The sequence below is a fragment of the Equus caballus genome, chromosome 5, assembly GCF_041296265.1.
Source record: "Equus caballus isolate H_3958 breed thoroughbred chromosome 5, TB-T2T, whole genome shotgun sequence".
NCBI lineage: Eukaryota > Metazoa > Chordata > Mammalia > Perissodactyla > Equidae > Equus > Equus caballus.
In genome coordinates this window covers 1,519,847-1,540,799 of record NC_091688.1, presented here as the reverse complement: position 1 = coordinate 1,540,799, position 20,953 = coordinate 1,519,847, and the positions used below count along the sequence as shown (strand labels likewise).

Genomic DNA, 20,953 nt, shown 5'->3' with positions numbered 1-20,953 from the left:
AACTAACTTCAAGCCTCCCACGCTCCCTGCTTCCACTGTCCCCACGGAGTGGGTCTTTCCCAAACCTTTCTCTCCATCCTTCTCTCTTGCCTTCACCTGCCCTCCAGTCCTGACTTTCCCACTGGCAATCCCTTTATTCACCTCTCATTGTCCCTCCAGCCAGATCCACAGTAAGCCCAGCACCTCCTCCTGACTGCTCCTTGGATGGTCTGTTGGTCTGTCTGAAATTCAGCCTGTGTCTTCCTGCACCCCTCCACCCCGCCTTCTGCCAGTGGCTTCCCTCTTCTCTCTAAGGGCTATCATTTCTCCTTCCAAAATGCTTCTCATCGTCACCTCACTGCTCCATTCCAGAGGGATCTCCTCACCCTGTGCCTATCAGACCCCAAGGACACAGTACGTTCCTGGGACGCTGGCATGGCGCCTGGCCTCCATGCACTCTGGTCTTCCTCTCCCCCCTCCACATTCTGCCCTCCTTCCTGAAGCTACGATTCCTTCAGCTCACATCAATCTATGAACTCTGATTTCACCCCCATTTACTCCATGCAACCTAACATTCAATTGCTCTGTTTCCTGGGTCCTCATTTCCAATTATACTATTAAAGGTTTGTGAACAGGGGATTCTCTGAGCCCCAAGTACTTAGCATGATGCTGGTCACATCACAAGTGGTCAGTGACTACTTATTGATTAACAATCAGTTTAATCTCCTTATAATACAGTTAACATCAGGTAGGGCTTTCGTTTTTCTCCCTGATACCCACTAGGCGTCAAAGGGATATTGGCTTGACTGTGTGCCACAGCTGGGCACCACTTCAGCCTGTGTGTGGATTGGGGTCCCACCCTGTGCAGAGAGGCTGGTTTGTATGTCTGCAGTGACCTGTCTGCTCTGCCATCTTCCTGAAGCATGTTCTGACACCCCCTGACCGCCATCTCCAAGAGATTCCCTTCTCTTGGGAGAGAAAGCGGCCATATGCGCCATCTAGAAAGTAAATGTAGCTTTCCACGGTGGTGTCAGGACAGCACCAGTGACGTTCCACTGCTACCTTCAGTCCTTACTGAAAAAGGCCAAAGAATTTTCTGTGAAGGACGGACACAGAAGGCTGTCCAAACCAAGTGGAACCGGGCGGAAGGCGGCCTCAGTCAGACCCCATCACAATGATGTGGCTTGCCAAGAACCACAGAAATTTAGGACATGATGATCTCACTCACAACGTGACCCACCCCCGACCCCCGGCGGGCTCTGAGTGGTGGAAGGCATGTAGCAAGGCGTCAGGGCAGCCATGTCTGCCTGCCAGCGCCATTCCTAATCTGTAACCGATCTGTTCAACATGCTTGAAGATCCTAATGGACACGGTCACACCAACATTCAAAGCCCAGGCGCACTCACACGCCCACCTCCCCTGGCACCAGCAGGGGCCAGAGCAGCGCCCGCTCCTCAGCCCCCGGGCCTGGCAAACAGGCCCAACACCTCTCTTGACTGGAGGTCAGATTTGTGTGCCTCCGCACTGCCCCACCCCACAGTGCCCATGACTCCTGACTCCAATCGAGAAATTTGGTTTGCGCACGGAAGACAGGCCAGTCATTCCACACTGGCAGAAGAATTCTGCTTCAGATATAGGGATAGATGAACAAATGTAACAGGGACGGACTTTCTTCAAATGCAGCCCGGCTTGGCTGCCTCACCGCAGTGTCATTTTACACTCCTCGCTCCGGCCTGGGTTTCTCCCAGACGCAGCAGAGAGAGGCTAACGACATTAGACCCCTAGTGTCCCTTTCCTTTCTTGAGGTCTGAAGCAGGTTGCCACCCTTCTTGCTGGCCCACCATCAGCGTGTCACGCTGCTGCCTCAGCCCATCCCGCCACCCAGGACCTCCTGGAGTCCAGGGGTATGTGTCTGTGGCCCCTCCGGTCTCTTTGGCTTCAAAAGCTTCAGGGAGCTGATTGACTCCCCGTGTGGGGTCCTTCTGCTGAGGCTCGGGAGCCTGTGAGCACTCCTGGTGGCTTCCTGCCATTTCCCTCCTGAACCACTGTCACAGGTTTGAGTCTGTGGACTGAAGCAACAGCCTGTGGTTGCCTAGATGACAAGTGGCCGGGCCCAGAGATGCTCACAAACTCTTGCTCCGAGGAGACACAGGGACCTGGGGGGTTGTGTGAATCTAGCTCTGGAGTCCACCCACAGGAAACACAGCGTGCATTTTTGAAGGATCTGGACACACACTCGCAGGCACGTGCAAGCTTCAGAAAGTGAAAATATTTTCTTTCCCTATGTGGTTTGCAAATAGAAATTTACTCAGAGCTAGGGTCATAAACCTGCCCATCCAGCTCGCACTGGGAGGAAGCCAGGAGAACTCTAAGTGCAGAGAGCCTTGCTCACTCAGTTGTCAGGCCGAGCCTCTGCAAACCAAGCGCAGGAAAAGAGAGACGAGCGTTTGAGTGGACATTCAGAGCGTGTCCTCCACCATCACTGGGTTTTTTCTGTACTGCGTGTTCGATATGTTGCTGCGCATTAGGACATCCCTGAGGGCAGCAACTGGTCCTTTTCTCTCTGGCTCTTTCTCCCCAGTCCTCACCCATGGCTCCAGGGCTTAGCCCTGGGGGAGGTCAAACTCTGAAAGCGGGCTGTGCTGGCTTGTGCAGCATCCCTAGGATGGACCTCATCCCAGACTCGCATCTTTGCTTCCTGACTCTGCGCTGGACTCGCGTTTGTAATACAGCAAAACCAAATGCACGCACTGGTGAGCAACAGCTTGGGACCCCGACTGGGTGAGACAGGGTCTAGCCACCTGCTCCACTTGGTCAACTGTCCAGTTCCCTTGCCTGGCTCCCAAGATGGCCTGGCCACTCACACACATCCTGCCTGAGTTGGCCTGGCCAGCCTCAAGCAGGCAGCTGGACTCTTGGACTCCCTGAGTCTTGATGGCATGGACATACACAGGACAGGCGGAGACACAGGCAGGACAGGACGTCCAGACCAGGAGGGACCAGGCTACAACGGGTGGAGTGAGCATTTATGCAGATGGGCAGTTACTCTCAAGATGCAAGCTGGCAGGGTTGGCCTCGGCAGGCCAGGCACAGGGAGGGTAAAGAACAGGTAAGTCAACATTCAGACGTTCATGCAAATCATCGTGTGTTTCTTCTCCATCCTTCTGTCTATTAACCTGCATCTGATTAGGACATGCCTGGGGGTAGAGACCGGTCATTTTCTCTCTCACTCTCTCCCGGACCCTTGCCCTTAGCCCCAGGGCTTAGCATAAACTTGGCCAGCCCGCCTGGCAGATTTTAAAGATGTACACAGACAAGCAAGTGCCCTCACATCTCCAGCCTGCCAGCCACCCCGGCCAGCCACCCTGACCACCAGAGAGATTTCGGAAGCTTGTACCCTTTACTGAGCCCCCTGTGGCCTGCTGATTTTGCACAAGGAAGATGCTTCTCCATCACAGCTGAAGCCCCTTTAGAGCCAGAACTAGTCCAGCGCTGGAGGGCTCCTTCCCCTCCCCAGCACGGCAAAAGGCCAATTACTGTTAAGCAGTGACAAACTTGGGACAAAAGTTAAATCGAAACAAAGCCCCAAACAACTCATGTCATACACTTTGGAATTTTTCAACAACAGGTGACAATGGCAAGGCAGTGACATACATGCTGATCCTGTTTGGTTCCTGGGGAGATGTCTGGGTCAAGACCCTTGGTGATCCTGTCCCCTCATCCCACGTGCAGGAAGCAAACCCCTGTGTCTATGGGGCAGGCTGTCCTGCACTCAGCAGGCCCCAGATTCACACACAGGGACCAAGTTTGCACATACACCAAGTCCTTTTGTTTCAAGCACCGTGGGGGCTGGGCAGTCTCCGTCCTCATTCTACAATCCTCCCATTTCCTCTGACTCCCTACGTATCCCCAGAGAGTCAGAGCGTGGCGTCCTCTCCACTGCACATGCACTCCTGGCTCCTCTCGTCTTCCTGGGAGCTGTAGACTGACACATAAGAGCTGAGACACGCCATGCAAGGTGGGGAATGGCGGCGAGGATCCTGCTTTCCAAGGAAGAGAGACAAGCAGGACGCTGAGGATGGGAATGAATTGCCCCATGCTTGTAGGGGATGGCCAGGCCAGATCCCCTCTCACCTGTACTGGTCATAAAGGTGATGACGGTACTGCTGATGCCCTCGTTGTCCCGGGAATAGACTCGCAACGTGTATGTCATCCCGGGATAGAGGTCTGTCAGCTGGACAGGCTGCGCCTGGGCCTTAACAGGGACACTTTTTTTCGTATGGTTGCCTGGGGAACAGAAACCTCAGTCAGCTAAGGCCAGGCACCAGCTGCTGGGGAGGCGGTGCTTGGGGTCCTGGTCACCTGTCAAAAGCAGACACATGGGAGGAGGGGCCAGGGGTCGTGGGGCCAGGCCCTCGCGCAGACCAGGAGGTCACCAGGCAGCTCCACCACCAGCCCTTCCACACAATGCTGGCTCTCCTACACGATGGCCCCTCAGCTGAGGACACTACGCCTGCCCCTGAAGTTTTCTTTCCTTGCCACAGTCTTAGCACTACACACATTACCATCTACTTCCTTAAGCTCCCAGCATGTCAGCCAACGCTCTGTTATCCTGGAGAGGGTCAGAGAGCCGTCAGCATCTCTCATGGCACCTGGAGGTCAGATGGGACCCTGCTTCTTGGCTCTCACACTCGGTTTCGCCTCTCATTTCTCGCTGCGTGGAGAATTCACACATCAGCGGCAGTGAGTACCTGTGTGTCTGAGGTGTAGGGTGAACGGCGCTGGCAGAAAGATGGAAAAGAGTGGACCAAACTAGGGGTTCAGATTCTGTGGACGGGATTCCCCCTCCAACCACAGAGAACTGAGAGCTGGCTCGGTTCTTTCCTCAGAGACAGTCGGGTGGCTAGCCCAGGGGGAACTCAGTGGGTTTCCTGGCTTAATTGCTCAGAGCATGTGCCAAAGAGGCCTCATGGTGCATGTGACCCCTCAGAACCAGGGGCCTGCACTCAGAGAAGGTGGATATCCTGACTACACTCTAGTCTTCTCCTATCTACACTCTTGGTCCCAAGATCCAGTAAAGAGTGAACAGCTCAGCTCAAGGCAGGAGCTCAGAGAAAACGACCCTGGCTCATGCCTCTGCTGTGGGCCACTGGCGTCCCTCAGTGAGCAAAGCACACTTGTACCCAAGTCTGAACTGGCCCAGCCTGTCTAGTGGAGACCAGAAAACATGGATTCTGAGTTAAAGAGATCCATGCAGAGGTGAGATTTGGCTCATTTTGGGGTAATTCAGATCTCTCATCTTGGGCAGGAAGTGGATGGAAGGTCCCACCACCGAGGACCTCCCCAGCACACACGACCCTAGACCTCCAACAGCTTCTGCAGCTCCTCCTGTCCCTGAGCCTGCTCCTCCACCCCCTCCTGTCCCTGAGCCTGCTCCTCCACCCCTCCTGTCCCTGAGCCTGCTCCTCCACTCCACTCCTGTCCCTGAGCCTGCTCCTCCACCCCCTCCTGTCCCTGAGCCTGCTCCTCCACCCCCTCCTGTCCCTGAGGCTGCTCCTCCACCCCACTCCTGTCCCTGAGCCTGCTCCTCCACCCCTCTCCTAGCCCTGAGCCTGCTCCTCCATCCCCCTGCTCCTGTTTCTTGAGCTTGCTCCTCCGCCTCACGCCACCTGAGCGCATATCGATTTCATTAAGCCGTAATTAAGCCAGGCTAAGAGTCCTCTCCGAGCCGGAGGGAGTCCACAGGATCGCTTTAATGGCATCTACACTACCCGCCACAGCTGCCGCCGCCGCCGCCACCACCACCCCACACAGCAATGCTTACTGTCGATGTACTCAACCACAAAGTCAGTTCCGGGCCCGAAATTGTGCTTCCAGGTGATGTTGGCCCATTTACTGTTGGGGAGCACTGTGACGTTCCATATGGACTGCTCGTCCGGGGCTGGTGGGCAGGTTAGAAGAGGAGTTAGTGGTGAGGAGGGAGGCAGTGCTGCAGACAGACAGACAGACAGACAGACACACGGGTGGCTAGGAAAGGGGAGAGCCAGAAGTGGCTGTGCACAGGGCCTGAGAGAGCTCCAAGCTGCAGCCTTGGTGGCCAGGCTGGAGGTTGCCGTCCAGGTATGAGCAGGTGCAGCCAGGAGGAGCTGTATGTGAGGGAGAGCTGGAAACTGTCTGTGTGTTCACACAGGTGGGGGTAGGAATGAAAGAGTGGGTTTTGATCCATGCCACTGGGGGCTCTAACCTGGGCATATTCCCTTTTTAGATCCCTTGTCATGGATTTGAATGGTGCAGCAAAAGGGGCCAGGAAAAAGCCCTGTTGGCTAGGACGCAGAGGGGGCAAGATGTGCCAGCCTCTTTCCCTTCAACCAGACGTTCTACAGGAGGGAGAGAGGTATCTTTAAAAGCCACTTGAGAGTCACGTGAGATATGCAGGAAGGACAAGACCAAACATGGGAGAGCTTTAATGGGCTCCTGAAACTGAAGGAGAATGGGAACCCAGACAAGTGACTCTGGTCCGAGCAGCCCCCTGGGGCCATTCTTGGTCACCAAGATCCTGGATTATATGGAAAATGGCCTCAGCGTGTCTAAGGGGACTTGGGGCCCAGAACTCCAGGGTCCCAATAGAGACAATATGAACCCTCCGTCCTCCTCTCATGGACCAGGTGGGACCAAGAGAAGATAACTCCTCCTTGACATCCAACCCTCAGTGGTCCGGACGCCAGAAGAATCCTGTTCTGTTGGGTTCTCAGCACTATAGCCTTTGAGGCTTGATCTCCGTGCAACACAAAAGACATTAATTATCTCGTCCCTATGAGCGGGGAGCCACTTTATCAAAGCCATCGTGCCGTCTGAAACCATAGCCTGTGGACAGGAGAATGGCTCTAATCTTCAAATGCAATCATTCTTCAAGAGTCCCAGCAGTCTGATTACCCCATTTCCCAGCAAAGATTTAATAGTGGAGTACTAGCGCGAAGCCTTGTATTTCAAAGACTTTACAAGTGTGGCTCCTGTATATTTTATCAGCATGCAAGGAGGCACTGTCACCAACTCACTTGTCAAAAATAAGTGAATAGAGTGCATTGGTGATGCATTTATTCATTATCTATTCGACATGTGACCAAGTCTGCAGGGCTGGGGAAGTGATAAAAGATCTCCTGGTCTTCCCTTCAAAGAAGTGCTTTCTCTTACTACAACCTTGTCAGTTGTGGGGTGCCCGAGGTGAATATGATTCATGTTAGGTGTGGGGCCAAGAAAGACATCTCGCTGATGGCACCACAGGGCGTTCTCCATGGGGAGGGCGGAAGCCAGCTTTTCGACTCATCAGCTGCACGTTTCCATTGTCCTGGCTGCTTCAAGCCACCCCAACCCCAGCTCCTTGCAATCTCATGGCTCTTGCGAGTGGGAATGAATTGAGATTAGTCACGATTTGGGGACTTGAGTTTCCTCTTCCTCAGCTCTGGGCCCTGGAAATAGCCAGAGGATTTGGGTTTAAATGGTTTGGCCACCAATACAAATACTGACCCAAATCTGTGTTGAAGGCAATGGAGACTGGGGCACTGTTAGGAAAGGCCAGGCCACGGGAAACCAAACGACTCAGAGGCGGGAGTTGGAGGAAGGCACTGCCATACAGACAGACCAAGACGGTGGCCACAGAAGAACTGAAGCTTTCAAAAAGAAGGACCAGGAAGGAGAGCCATCAATGACTCCACAACCAAAAGGGTGAGGGAGGGCAAGTGGGGATTGTTCTGCTGGTTCCTGGAATGTGCGAATTAAGGAGTATTCCTTGAAATCTGAGAGACACAAGTTAAGGACAAATAAAAAGTCCCATTTCCCCCTGAAAAAAGTAAACTTAGGAAAAATTTTGTCCTAAGGTGTAAGACATGACAAAGATGAAAATTCATTTTAGAATCTTGGGCAGCAGAGCCATTCTGCTGGGGAAGGGAGGTGAGGACGTCAAGGGGTGGCCCCAGCTCTGAGGATAAGGCCAGGGGCATAGCCAGGCCTCCACAGCATCTCAGGCACCGTCAGAGCTCGGGCATGACAGTCCCGGGGCTAGTCCTATGTGGCATCAAGGCCCATCTCTCCAGAGGGCAAGTCACTCCACAGAGAGCAAGAGCCACTGCCCTCCGCACCTTCTGTGCGTCCATCTCTCTTGTGAGCTCGAAGCAGCAACAGGACAGGGAGCCCCACTGCTTGCAAGAGACGCCTCCCTGCCGCCCCAAAGAGCACCCACCACCAGACTGCGGGGGCAGCGTCTTGTAGCCCGGCAGGCTTCTCCTCAGCCAACTTCTTCCCAAGGGCATGCCATCTAAATTCTAGGTAGTGCACCCTCAAAGCAAATCAGTGTTTTCAAGGACTCAGGAGCATGTCAGCCACACACCACCTGTCTCCCCTACAGCTCACATGACTCCAAATGACCGAATTAAAGACGATACGCACTCGCGCATTAACCTCCATCCTCCTTCAGGTACTGAGAGAAGTGGGTGGGGTGGGAGACGGCGAGGCCTCGGAAGGTGGAGGGTCTCGCCCAGGAAACAAGGGGCCTACAATTCTACAGCTACTGGAGGAGGGTTCTGGGTGCTTCCTGCCAGCCCTCGGGCTGCATCACTGATTTTACACCTGGCCTGTGGGCTCTGCAAGCTAGAGGCCCGCCCCTCCCTGGTGATAAAAGAGTGTTTGAGGCTGGTTCTTAGAGGGATCGCTGGATTCCCGAGGGGCCTCCCCACGCTGGAAGTACAGAGCTGCCTGGCTCAGCTGCATGATGCAGGCCAGTCCTGGGGCTGATTCTTACCAGGGCCCCTAGAAAGGCTGTGGCTTTCCCTCTCCGTGTGCATCTAGGGGAGCGGGAATAGGAGCAGGAAGAGCAACAGAGCACCTTCGGGCATTACAGGACTCCCCTGCGATGGCGTGTCCTGGAAGCTCTGGCTTTTTAAAGGAAAAGCCTGTAAGTGGACCTTGGGTTGGGGGGGGAGGGAGAAGCAGAGTTCTGGGAAGAGAGCTGCCCGGCATGGCCAGCCCTTGGCCCTCTATGCTGCCAGGCTGGACTCGATACGGCTGTCGTCCAGGGTAGGCCCTTTCCTTTCCCATCTCCCCCACCTCTGGAGGGCTCAGCCCTGAGGCACCCACTTGGCGTGTTGTTGGAGGCAGCCCTACCATCCAGGACCTGGGGGCCCTGCCTGAGGAGCGTGGCCCTCTGCTAAAGAACAGGGATCTGAGGCTAGGACGGGGGTGTGGAGCACTGGAGAACCACCCAAGGAGTGCGGGCAGGGGTGCTCCACGCCTCCAGGCTGCCAGACTGAGAATCCAGTCATGGGTGTTGCCAAAGCGGAATCAAAGGGAGGTGTTGTCAACACCATCCCAGATGCCCCCTCCTATCTGGGGAAGCCTGCAGGTGGAGGGATGGGGGAGCGTGGACAATGGGCAGTACCGGATTCGTGTATCTTAGTCCCGGTGGTGGTGGTGGGAGGACCCTCCGTGGTGGTGGTGGTGGTGGCGGCAGTGGTTGTAGTAGTTGTGGCGACGGTGGTGGTAGCGATGGTGGCAGGTGCGACAGTTGGGATGATGGGGACTGTTGTGGCTTCAGTGGTGGCAGCAGTGACAGTAGCATCAGTACTGCTCACAGTACCCACTGTAGTCGGGGGCAACGTGGGAGGAGCTGAGAGGGAAATTAAAACAGCCAAGTCTGGTTGGTTGGGCTGCCCCCAGCCTGGACACACAGCCCCGTGCAAGGCAGGCAGCCCGGTGAAGACATGGCACTTAGTCATGAGAAGCCTCCCGCAGCATGATGGACCAGGTCAGACGGGTCACAGCAAGAGGCCACACAGCCACGGGAGTGGAAGAGAATGAAGCCCTGTGTGTTTCATTTTCTTCTCACGGTCTGCGTGGTTCCAAGCACCCAGCATGCACCCAGCCAAGGGTGAGGATGAAGGTGGGAATTGCTCAGGCCCCAGGGACAGCATGGAGTCCCAGGCCAAGCAGCACCGCTTGGATCCAGCCCTGGAGCCCTGGCCTTGGAAGCTGGTGGGCCCTGTCCTGCAGGACACCGAGGAGCCTGCCCCTGCCAGCCATCCACTCCAAAATCACCCTTTCTCATGCCTGCTTGAGTTCCACCAGCACCCAAAACAACGACCTCACTCTGTGGGGGAGCCATCCTGCCTCCACTGCTCACCTTCACCCCAGCCTCTCAGCTCTTCTTGTTTATTCCCCCGCCTCTCTTCCATCTCCCTGCCCAGTGATGGGCCTTCTTGCAACTACCCAATCCACCCTAACTTGTAGAGACTGCCTTTCTCTCTAGGACATTTGGGGTCCAGGCACCCCAGTCCTTTCTCTTTGCATCAGAGGGGTAAAGGAGCACTGATAGAATTGCTCTGCCACCGTGCTCGGGAGCACCACCTCCCCAGTCTGCAGGAGACGCGGAAACCCGGGGCTGAGTGAGATACACACCTGGGCTCGGGAGCACCATCTCCCCAGCCTGCAGGAGACACGGACACCTGGGGCTGAGTGAGATACACGCCTGGGCTCGGGAGCACCATCTCCCCAGCCTGCAGGAGACACGGAAACCTGGGGCTAAGTGAGATACACACCTGGGCTCGGGAGCACCATCTCCCCAGCCTGCAGGAGACACGGACACCTGGGGCTGAGTGAGATACACGCCTGGGCTTGGGAGCACCACCTCCCCAGCCTGCAGGAGACGCAGAAACCCGGGGCTGAGTGAGATACACGCCTGGGCTCAGCAGCACCACCTCCCAAGCCTGCAGGAAACGCAGAAACCTGAGGCTGAGTGAGATACACGCCTGGGCTTCTTTTTGCATAAATCTTGAGGGAGGTTCAAGTCTGTGCTAACTCTCACATCTTTATCTGCCATCAAAGCTACCCTTGGACGCCAGTCAGCCTAGGGGACTAAGTCTATCTGTGTGACAGTGTTTCCATGGGCCCTCCTTCCTTCTACAGAAGGATCGTGGAAGCTCACAAAGGGCTGCCCTATTACTTTTTAGAGCCAGTGTTGCTAGAGCTGAGGTGTGAGAAGAATGATGAGGTGAAGCAGAGAGAGAGCCACCTGTCCTCTTGGCGCTCTGTCTCCTGTCATCTGATCATGCTCTACTTTCTCGTGTTGATGCTGATGGAGCATTAGGCTGGGATGTTAAGACATAAGAAGGTAACTCTTAGTTCCCAAGAATAGCAACATACCCCCTATCTCAGATCTCCAGAAGCTCAGGAAAATAATATCCGCCACCCCTCCAGAAGGAGGCCAGGGCAGGGAGGAAGCCAGAGGGAGAACTGCCAGAGAGCGCTTCTCAGGGAAGAATGAAGAGCTCCTAAGCCTTCTCAACAAGAGGCTGACCAACAAAAGCCCTTTCATGCCCCTGGGCCTCCAGGATTACAAGCCCCCCAGAGAGAAGGAGGGACTGGTCCTGGGATCCCGGTCCTTTCCTATTTGTAAGATCAGAGGCCTTGCTGGGCCTGAGGGCGCTGACCGAAGGCACAGGGGCAGCTGACTATGCCCCATGCATTCCAGAGATTCCCCAAACCCCATCCACCCAGGGGAAGGCGTTGGGGTGTGGGGTGCGACAACTCTCCCTCCCAGAGTCATTCTTCAAGGATGTACTTCAGTCCAAGGTGGCCCCAGGCCTAGAAAGTGAGCTCAGTGCTATAAAAAAAAGCTCAGTATGAGGGAATTTGCCTATTCCACCAACCCAGACAAACGCACACACGGAAAGGCCTGAGAGACCCACAGGACAAAGGTCAGCTCTCTCCCAGGCCTGGTCCCTGGCCGCTGCCGGCTGTGGACACACAGGGACTTCCCCTCTGCTCTGTGCCGGAAGGAACCTCAAGAGGCCATTTCGTCCATGTGGGCAGGACTGCTCTGCTTAGTTCCTTATTGATAGTGTATTTCCTAATAATTCCTGGCAAAGGCAGTGTTCACAGGGTCTCCCTTTCCTATGGCTATTTAAAAGGCATCAAGAAACACCCTGTTAACTGAGATCGCCCATCTCTGTGGTGCAGACCTGGCTTCCCTTCCTCCACGCGCAGCGGGGCCGCATCCCAGGCCCTGAGTCGGTGTCAGTTCTCCCCAAACCTGCACACTGTCATGCATCCCTTGGTCCTTGTACAGACATGCACACACTCGCACTTACACAGGGTCCACAGCCAGGCTCGTACGCACTTCCCTGGGCGTTCCAGTGGGCAGCCCTAGGACCAGAGATGCTCAGAGGGGCTGGGTGAGAGCGAGCTTCTTCCTGGGCCCTGCTCGTCGGAGCCACAAATGAGAAATGACTTTGAGGGTGCTTCCACGCAGTCTCATCCCCTCCCTCTGACGGACCCTTCTGCCAAGCGTGACAAGAAGGAGGTGATGCTGCTGATGGCTACCTGAGTGCCTTTCCTCTGGCTCAGCGGCAGGAGTCTCAGGGTCTTAGTGAAAGGGTACAAGAAGGGAGTGAGAGAAAGGAGTCGCTTCTGGGCGTCCGCCCAGAGGGCACCTGTCATGAGAGTCAGCATGGAGGATGCAGCCTTAGCTGGCTGAGGTAGTGATGTTCTCTCTGACCTCTCCTTAGCTGTGACTATTGTCCCACGGCTGGACAGGCCGGGGAGACAAGGAGGCAGAGGCAAGAAGGCAAGGCTCTGAGGGAAGGGGCAGAGGAGTCAGGTGAGTGAGGGTCAGAGGCCTGGACAGGTGGGAGGGAAGGCAGGTTTTCAAACCATGGGAGACCGCCTAGGGCTCAGGTCAAAGGGGATCTGGCTGATTCCATCCCCAAGGGCAGGGTTGGCGCAGCAGATAGAAGGGGACTTGCAGACAGAGTGGCCCACAGGTTAGACAGACACACTGCTGGGCTAGGACCTCATCTCCAGCCACAGCAGGAAGTTCAGGCTGGAGAGGCGCCCTGGTCAGTGCTGGGTGGAGACTACCCGCCTGGCAACCAGGATAAGGGGGATCCAGGGTGGGCCTAGAACCGGAAGCACAGGACCCCCAGCCAAAGGCAGTGTCAGCCTGACGGGCTGCCTAACGTACCCTGGAAGGCATCCCAGCCACGGCCAAGGGTTTTCCACCTGAGTTTCTGGAAGTACCACGTAGGAGATGGAGACACTTGAGAAGAAGAGAGGTGACACGTCTCATACTCATCTTTCTGACCCCAGAGCCTGCCATGGAGCTGCATTTGCAGATCTGAGCTGAGTCAAAGATGAGGACAGCAGTTTCCATACATTCCAAGACGGAAGGTTCAGTCCAAAAATGTCCACATGGCACATGGACCACCCTGACCAAAGCACAGATGGCTCGGACAGACGGGCAGCCATCCTGAGCATGCAGATACCAGGGCACGAGAGGGGTGATCTTCACCGCGTCAGATATGAACAGATCCGTTTGGGGAAACCCGCCCAGGTTTGGAGAGGATAAGAGGGAAGGGAGCAGTGGGCCGACACCAGGCCCACATCAAAAACGCAGAACCTGGGCTCCATCGCTTGGGCCTGCAGATTGTGCAGAAGGTTCTCAAGCATTTAAAGCTCTGAACGGCTGATGTTATCAGCACATCTCATTTACAAAGAAGTGCAATGTGCCTCCACCACCATGTCATGTGGAAGCCGGAGCCTAGGACACACATTTGATTGATGCATAGAACCCTGAGCTCATTCTGCATACCATGATGAGCTTGGGTCTTTTCTAAACGGGAAGCAGGAAGTGGGATGTTTGGAATTAGACCCATCCCCCTCACAACTGCCACTCACGAGAGGGGCAGCATAGATGGATGCTGCCACCAACAAGGCAGACTCCCTGCCATCAGACCCACCTGCCTCGGGTCCTGGGGGGCCAGAATGGGGGAGGTAGACCGGGAGCTGCTTGACCACTGAGCTTCTAGTTGCTTTTCTTGGTGCCCTCCCTGTGTCTCCCCTCCGTTCTCTCTAAGCCTGCTCAGGCCACCCTGAGCGCCTGCTATCACAGTCCCAGAAGACAGCCTTATGCAAACTTGAATCTGGAGGTTAGGGTGACCCCCAGAGGGCACTGATGGCTTTATCCCCAGGCCCAGGCCCAGGCCACCTCTCTGCCTCACATCTCAGCAGAGGAGCTCAGAGGCACTGGGCCCCGGCAGCCTGAGTTACTGGGGGGATGGAAGGAAGGATGATGGTGCCCACAGATCTGGCTGGAAGAACACATGCAAACTGAAGGAAGCAGAGTGGCAACAGAAACAGAACCAACCCAAATGCAGGGGCGAGGGAGCGGAGTGGCGGGGGAACCAGATCAGCGGTGGCAGCCTCTTCATAAGTCACCCTCAGACTCCTCACCCGGTCCTCTGATTTCCCCGCTGCCTAGAGCTCAAGGAGGCTCTGCGACCCCTTGTCCCACCGCCTTTGCTCTGCCAGGGCGAGCCTTGTTCGCAAGGCTCCTCTTCACAGGAGGGCAGGGGAAGGAACCCCGGGGTCCCCTGCCTAGCTTCTCCAGCTTGAAGACAGGCCTTCTCTGAAGTTCCTCAAACCCACCACACACGAGGACTTGCGAGGAGGCCCTTGGTTAGCAAGTCATCCCCTAAGCCAGGACAAGCCTGCCCAGCACCTCCCTTCTGTGGTGCATCTGCCTCCCAGACCCCGAGAGTGGAGGCTCTGAACGCTGAGGACTCTGAGAAGCTGGGGTTCAGCCCACGGCACCCACTGAGACTCCAGGTCCTGGAGCACCTCGCCCTACCTGAGGGCATGCTCATGTGTTCACACTGACCAGAACCCATGGGAGATGGCAGAGCTGGGGCTGGGCCCCGTGCAGCATGCAAGGCCAGCATGCACTGCGTGCTCACCCACAGGTCACCCTTTCAGGGGATGGCAGCCCGACCAGCAGACAGGACCAACTGCCCCCACTCACGGTGCAGCATAGATGGCCACCAAATGCTGTGGACCCACTCTCTGTGCCTGAGACGTCGGGGACCCAGGTGGTTCAGGGGAAGTAATCACTCAGCTCCAGAGAAGAGGTGTGGACCCCCGGTTTGGGGGGCTCCTTCTAAGCCATCCTCCTTCTCAGTAGGGGGCAAACAGTGAGAGAAGGGAGGAGAATGTGTTTGCTCTCCTCTGGTCCCGTCCTCCACGCACATCCTCCTTGACAGCCTGGCTTCCCAGCCACTGAGAGGGTGAGTCTGGAGCATGCTTTCAGCCCGAGCCTTTCCCTCCTTCACCCTGGCTGGCCCAGGCTCCACCTGCACTGCCCATGCCATGCCCATTACCTCCGTGGCTGGTACAGTACCTGCGGTTGGAGTAGCTTCAGAACACAGCGCCCAAGAGAGCAGAGAGAGGGAGAAAGGGCAAGAGAAGGAAGAGAAAACAGAGCACAGGTAAGACCACAGGACGAGCAAGCAGAGAAGGTTCTGGCTCACACCTGACCCAGATGGTGTGGCTGGGTGCCAGCCACTGCCCGAAGGATGCCAACCGGTGTTTGGGGCTCATATTCAGCTCCTTGAGGTCTGGTATATTCCTACAGAAAACTTCCCACCTGGGTCTGGAGACGTTTCTAATACACTCTGAATTCACTCCACTCACAGACTACTATCTAAGAGGCGGCTGCAGGCACAGCCCGCCTAGAGGCTGTGTTCCCATGTCTTTCCCCAAGGGTATGTCTTTCCCTGCCTGGGGTGATCTTTATGAAGAGGCTGAGTGACCCTCCCTGATGTCAGATTGAGAGTATACGGTGTAGGTGGTGTAGGAGGACATGAACCCGCTGAAAGGATGGCTCCTGTGTCTTCAGGGCAAAGCGCTGACTAGTGTGGGGCTGCATGGGACCGGGAGCTCCCCCCACCATCTCAGCGGGGCAAGGCCAGAGCTGTGACAGACAGGAGCCCCGAGGCCCCTGTCCTCATGTCCTACTGCCCCACTTCTTTCCCACCAGTTATACTTTATGAAATAAGAAACCCACTGTGGACTGAGAACCCTAAAAGGAATTCCTGAATTTGCTGCAAATCCCTGAGATGAGAAGAAAGTCTCTCTTTGTTCCTTTGTTCCCTTGTTCCCTGGGGCTGCAAAACTGTCACTTTGGTGGTCACTGGGCTGGACAATGGGGCTTTGTTTGCCTGTTCTGTCCTGGGGTAAAGATGGGGGCTCTCCACGTATCAAGACAGCGCATCACCCCATCTGGCCAGGGCTTTGGTAACAGGCACCTATCAGCCACTTACGCAACGTCCCCCAGCCCTAATGACTGCCTGTGTGCCCAGGGGGTCGGAAGGGCGCTCTGGGAGGGGAGCATATTGGGTGGCTCATTCCTGGTTTCCAGGACCAGGGAGGGATGCAGAAAGGACAGCCAGTCTTTCTCCAGCTTCTGCCCAGCCTCTCTCCCCCTGCCTCAGTGCTGGCCTGTTGGCCAGGGAGGCGTGGGCTGGGGAGGGAGGCAGGGCTGCTTATGGAGCTGAACTGGGAGCCCCGGGTAAGGCAGCAGAGGGAGCAGGGACTGCAGCCCCAGTGAAGGAAGTGCTGATGCTCTCCTGGGTTGGGGAGGTCCAATCCTGTCCATGGTCAGGCCACCAGACCTCAGCCGTCTGGGGAAAGCACTAGAACACGATAATCTGTTGTCAGCTTCAAGGATCCCTACTCACATCAGCTCTTCCTGGAAGTCTTCCCTTGCAGAATTAATCCCGTCCTCTGAGCAACCCCTGCACTTTCCCCATCGAAACAGGGCATTTCCCATGTTGAACTGCAATCAGGCATTCTTGTGGCTGTCTTCCCTTCTGGACGGTGTGAGCGTTACCTCTGTATCACTTGTTTTTGGCAGCGTTGTTTGGCACTCACATTGTGTACTTCTGGAGAGGCAGAGGGGTTCCCCGCTTTCCTAGGGGATCTGCCAAAACAGGCTTCTACAGCCTCGCGTCCCCGAGAGGCTCCTGGAAGCCAGCACAGGCGCAGCGGGCCTGGCGCGCCCCCTGGTGGAGTCCTCAGGCAGGTGCAGCTCTGGTCAGGGTGTTAGACTTCCGGAAGACGCCAGGACGCAGGAGGTGAGCTCATTTGCTCTTCATGAAGCTGGTTCAGCAAATGGCTGTTTCCCAACTCCCCTTTCTCTCTGCAGCCTGACAACTCACCCAATTCGGGCTGCAAGGAGGGACTATATGCTCTGCTCTACTCATGATCTGGGCAAGTAGACTGAGTCAAGGCTTTTCCCCACCCCCCCGTCCCTGGCCCCACGCAGCCTTGGGGAAAGAAGGGGCACCCTCATGGGGCACTCTCAGTAATACTGCTGCCTCCCTCGACAGGTGAACACTTTCTTGATTCTGTGGAGTTCATTAGCACATTTATGTCCAACACACTTTCTTCCCCTCTCCTCCTCCTCTCCACTGTGGACTCATGCTCTCCTCCTTATGCCCCCACTAGAAGGAAAGATGACAGATGTGTAGCAGCTGAGCAAGTCAAGGCAAAGTGGGGACTCAGGTCTGACTGCAAGTCTAAGAAGGTCTGAGTTTTGCAGACACATCGCCAGAACCTACCTCTCAGCATACAAGATGGGTTCTCTCCTTTCGAGGGCTGGAGGACCTCCAGCCACATTGCCTCTGCGCCCCAGGAGGCCGGCAGCCAGGAGGCCACGTGGGTGTGCTTCTCTAGGCGTCTGAAGGAGTGGGGACCCTTCACCCCCGAGGCTGCTGCCATGCACCTACCTTCATTCGGGGGTGCTGGCGACTCCTCTGTGACAGCTTCCCCAGAGCCCACCTGCGTCCTGGCACTGAGGGTAAAGCGGTAGCGCGACACGGGGTCTGCTCTTTGCACCGTGAACTTGGTCTGATTGGGAGAGAAGTTTTCCACTATCTGCTTTCCTACTTTGGTTCCATTAACTGGGGAGAGATAGGTAAGTGGAAGTGAACTTCAGCAACGTGGACCACGACGGGTTATACAATCTGCAGCTGGAAGGAGGCAGCCTTCCTGACTGCTGGACAGGGAGCCTGTGGACCAGGCCTGTGATCTTACAGACTGGGGGACGGGAGACTCGGGAACACAGCTGGAGTGCTGGGCAAGAACTCCTTCCCGGCTCTTTGGTGACACACCAGGGTTAATACTTTCCCACTGATCTCAATATCTCTAGCTCACTGCAAGTTATGTGGCCGATTCAGAAAGATTTAGTTTATAATCCCCAAGCCTTTTTAACAAGGACAAAACTCCTGAGTTCCTTTCTTCCTTTCAAACAGATCTAGGGCAAAACCATTAGAACTTTTGATTGTCAATGCTCCTTTGTGAAAGGTCAGAGATGATTCAAAATAGCATACGGGCACAGAGTTGGCTATGAAAACCCTCAACAACACAACAGCTGGCCCTGTGAGCTTCCCAAAGAGGGATATCATCACCTACTTTAGAAGCTGAAAATTTTTCACGTGCATGGTGACACGCTCTCGAGGTGCGGTCTTCCCACCCCTGGGCCTGACGGAGTCCCTCCAAGTCCCTCGGCAGCTCCACATACAGCTGCCTTACCATAAACGGCAGCACCTTGTTAGGGTGCCTCTGAAAGTCGTGTGCACTCTTGCACATGCACTGTCTGCCCCACCGGAGGGAAGCTCCGTCAGGCGAGGAAGCCTCTGTAGGCAGTGGAGATGCTAAGAGCCCTGAGGGCCAGCTTGTCTCCGTCATTAGACTGGAACTTCCCTTTGTCTCACCCGGCCGATGACGGGAAGCTCCTGCAGGAGGAGCTGTGTCAGGAGACACCTGCCTCCCCTAATCCCAGGGGGAGGTTTTCCCATGGCCCCTCGCTCCCTCCACACCCCTAGGTGTGCTGCCTCGATTCCTTAGGAGAGATGAGAATGGGTCTGATGCCCAGACTGTCTAAGAGAAGCAAGGGCAGAACGTACAGGCCACGTATCTGAGGGTGTATCCAGTCAGGATCCCATTGGGGTGTTCCGGATGGTCCCATTCCAGGTTGATGGTCTCCAGGTTGGGCTGCCGGACTCGGAATCGCCTGGGGGCACTGGGTACTTGAGGAAGGAGGAGAGCACAGGGAGATAGGGGGCAGGAGGGGGTAGGCAGGGCGAGGAAAACACAAAGACAAAGCACAAGTATGAAGGCATTGACCTCTGGGCAACCCCCACGCTGGGTCACTGCTAAGCCAGAACCCGGAGGACGGCGCGGTGGCCAGAGCCCATCGCTGTCCAGGACGGCGTGTCCCCCAGGTCAGGACAAGCATGGCTCAAAATTCTGTCTCAATAGGGAAGAAGTCAGTCAAGTTTCCCTTTAGTAACGACCCTTGATTCAGCACGTTAGGCTCTGATGCTTAAAGACACCTCCAAGCTGGGCAGAGTCAGTCCCACGCAGGGACCAACTACAGCTGAGACTGCGGAGGCTTCGTGCAGAGGCTGCAGTGCCCAGGCCTCCCAGCAACAATGCTGGATTCGGAGGGCAGGAGAAAGAAACCCAAGATGGAACACATGGGCAGGGTGCCAGGGGGTGCGTGATGAGGAGAGGCTGATGATGAAAACCAAAACAGGGACGATGGGAAGACAGGAATAAAGAAAGCCAGAGGGAAGAGCAGAGGAGAGGAGAAGGAAAACAGGGAAGGTGGGAGTTGAGAAGGGAGGGAGGAGAAGCAGAAGAGGCCCAGCAAATGCCAAGCCGCCGAAGGAGAATGGGCAGGACGCGCCGGGGACGTGCAGCCGTCCGCCTTCCGAGCAGGGGCCTGTAAACCGGCGGCAGGCAGGACGTCCTCTGAAGGGCCACCCCACACTCAGGCCGCCCATCTCAGCAAGAGCATCTGCATCACGATGGCGAGAGAGCTCTGAAAGTCCTGGGTGCTGGTAAACGAACCAGATGCCTCTGGGTGGTCAGGGTGACTGCGGTTCAGCCTCAGGAGTCGGGCAGCCCGGGTTCCCATGGTGCCCAGGAGCGTCAGTCTGCATAGCCTGTCTGGAATTACGTCAGCAGACCGCACAGTCTTCTCCCGAGAGACAACCTCCTGCTGGGGCAGGCCGCCTCGGTGCTGGAGTGCGCTGGGGAAACGGTGGGAGCTCCTCGAGGTCACTCAGAGGTCAACTGGTGCTGTCCGTGCCAAGCCACGCTGGAGCGGCTCCAGGCCCCCCGGATCGCTACCCTTGTCCTGCCCGACCCTGAGGAGCTGCAGGTCAGACCTACCTCCTTCTGGGGTTGTGAACTCCTTGGTCTCACTGCGAGGCCCATCGCCTCTCCCATTGACCACAACCATCTCCAGCTTGTAGTTGCTGTAGGGGAAGAGGCGGGGCACCACGCCGCGGAGGCGGTCACCAGGGAAGCTGGCCTGCTGTCTCTTCTGAGACACCCACAAGCTCTTCAGCAAGCTGCTCTCTCTCCAGTAGTAGGCCTTCAGGACAGAGGCGGGCCGTGAGGGCACGGCCAGGCAGAGCTGGGTTAGTAGTTAGTGCTGGTGGTAGCGACCGGTCTTCCCTTCGCTTGCCACAGGCTCCAAATCCCAAATGACCTCATCAGTCCCGCTCAGGGCTGGTGGAGTGGCCTTGGAGTCCCCTTTCTTTAGCCACTAGTGAGTAGGAATTGGTATCAAACAAGAACTAGGGGTTTTGGTTTCAATCATTTTCTGAGCCATTTCACCCCTCTGGGGAATAGGCAAGTTGGCCAAACCTACAGCTGAGCTGCTCCATCATGAGACTGATTTCCAAGCTGGGGAACCACTTGCTCAGGGAGTCCATGCCAGAACCACAAACACGAGCAAAGGGTCCAGGCACGGAGCGCTCTGCTCCATGCTCACAGGTCGCGTCCCCTTGAGCTGGATTAGTACGGTTTAGATTGGCAGCAGGCAGGAGTGGAAAAGTAGTGGGTTACCCCAGAGGTCTGAGTACGAGAAAGGGTTGATTTAATCCTGTGAAGTCAAATGTTTCTTTTAATAGTTTGAAGACCTTTAGGGATGGGATGGTGACATGTCCAAGTCAGTGGGATGCCGGGCTGTGGGGTGGTAAGAGCTGGGGTGGGAGAGGCTGGCCTGTGGAAGGCAGCAGTGCCCCAGGTGCAGCGGAGAGACTGGCACGAGGCTCATCAGCAGTGGGTAAGGAGCTCC

At 56.0% G+C, this 20,953-nt stretch overlaps 1 protein-coding gene across 48 annotated transcripts in view; it reads right to left on the bottom strand.

Annotated features, from left to right (window-relative positions):
• Positions 1-20,953, bottom strand: part of NFASC (neurofascin) — a 175,400-nt gene that overhangs the window by 14,839 nt on the left and 139,608 nt on the right. For 20 of the 48 annotated variants that reach the window (XM_023640382.2, XM_070266516.1, XM_023640364.2 and 17 more), the window contains 7 exons: positions 20,041-20,245; positions 18,768-18,890; positions 17,589-17,762; positions 15,200-15,214; positions 9,410-9,637; positions 5,804-5,920; positions 4,114-4,266 (listed from right to left, as the gene is read on the bottom strand). In XM_023640382.2, coding sequence (XP_023496150.2) covers positions 4,114-4,266; positions 5,804-5,920; positions 9,410-9,637; positions 15,200-15,214; positions 17,589-17,762; positions 18,768-18,890; positions 20,041-20,245 — 1,015 coding nt within the window. The remainder of the gene's footprint in view (positions 1-4,113; positions 4,267-5,803; positions 5,921-9,409; positions 9,638-15,199; positions 15,215-17,588; positions 17,763-18,767; positions 18,891-20,040; positions 20,246-20,953) is intronic. The other 28 variants (XM_070266534.1, XM_070266535.1, XM_070266536.1 and 25 more) reach the window with 8 other exon arrangements.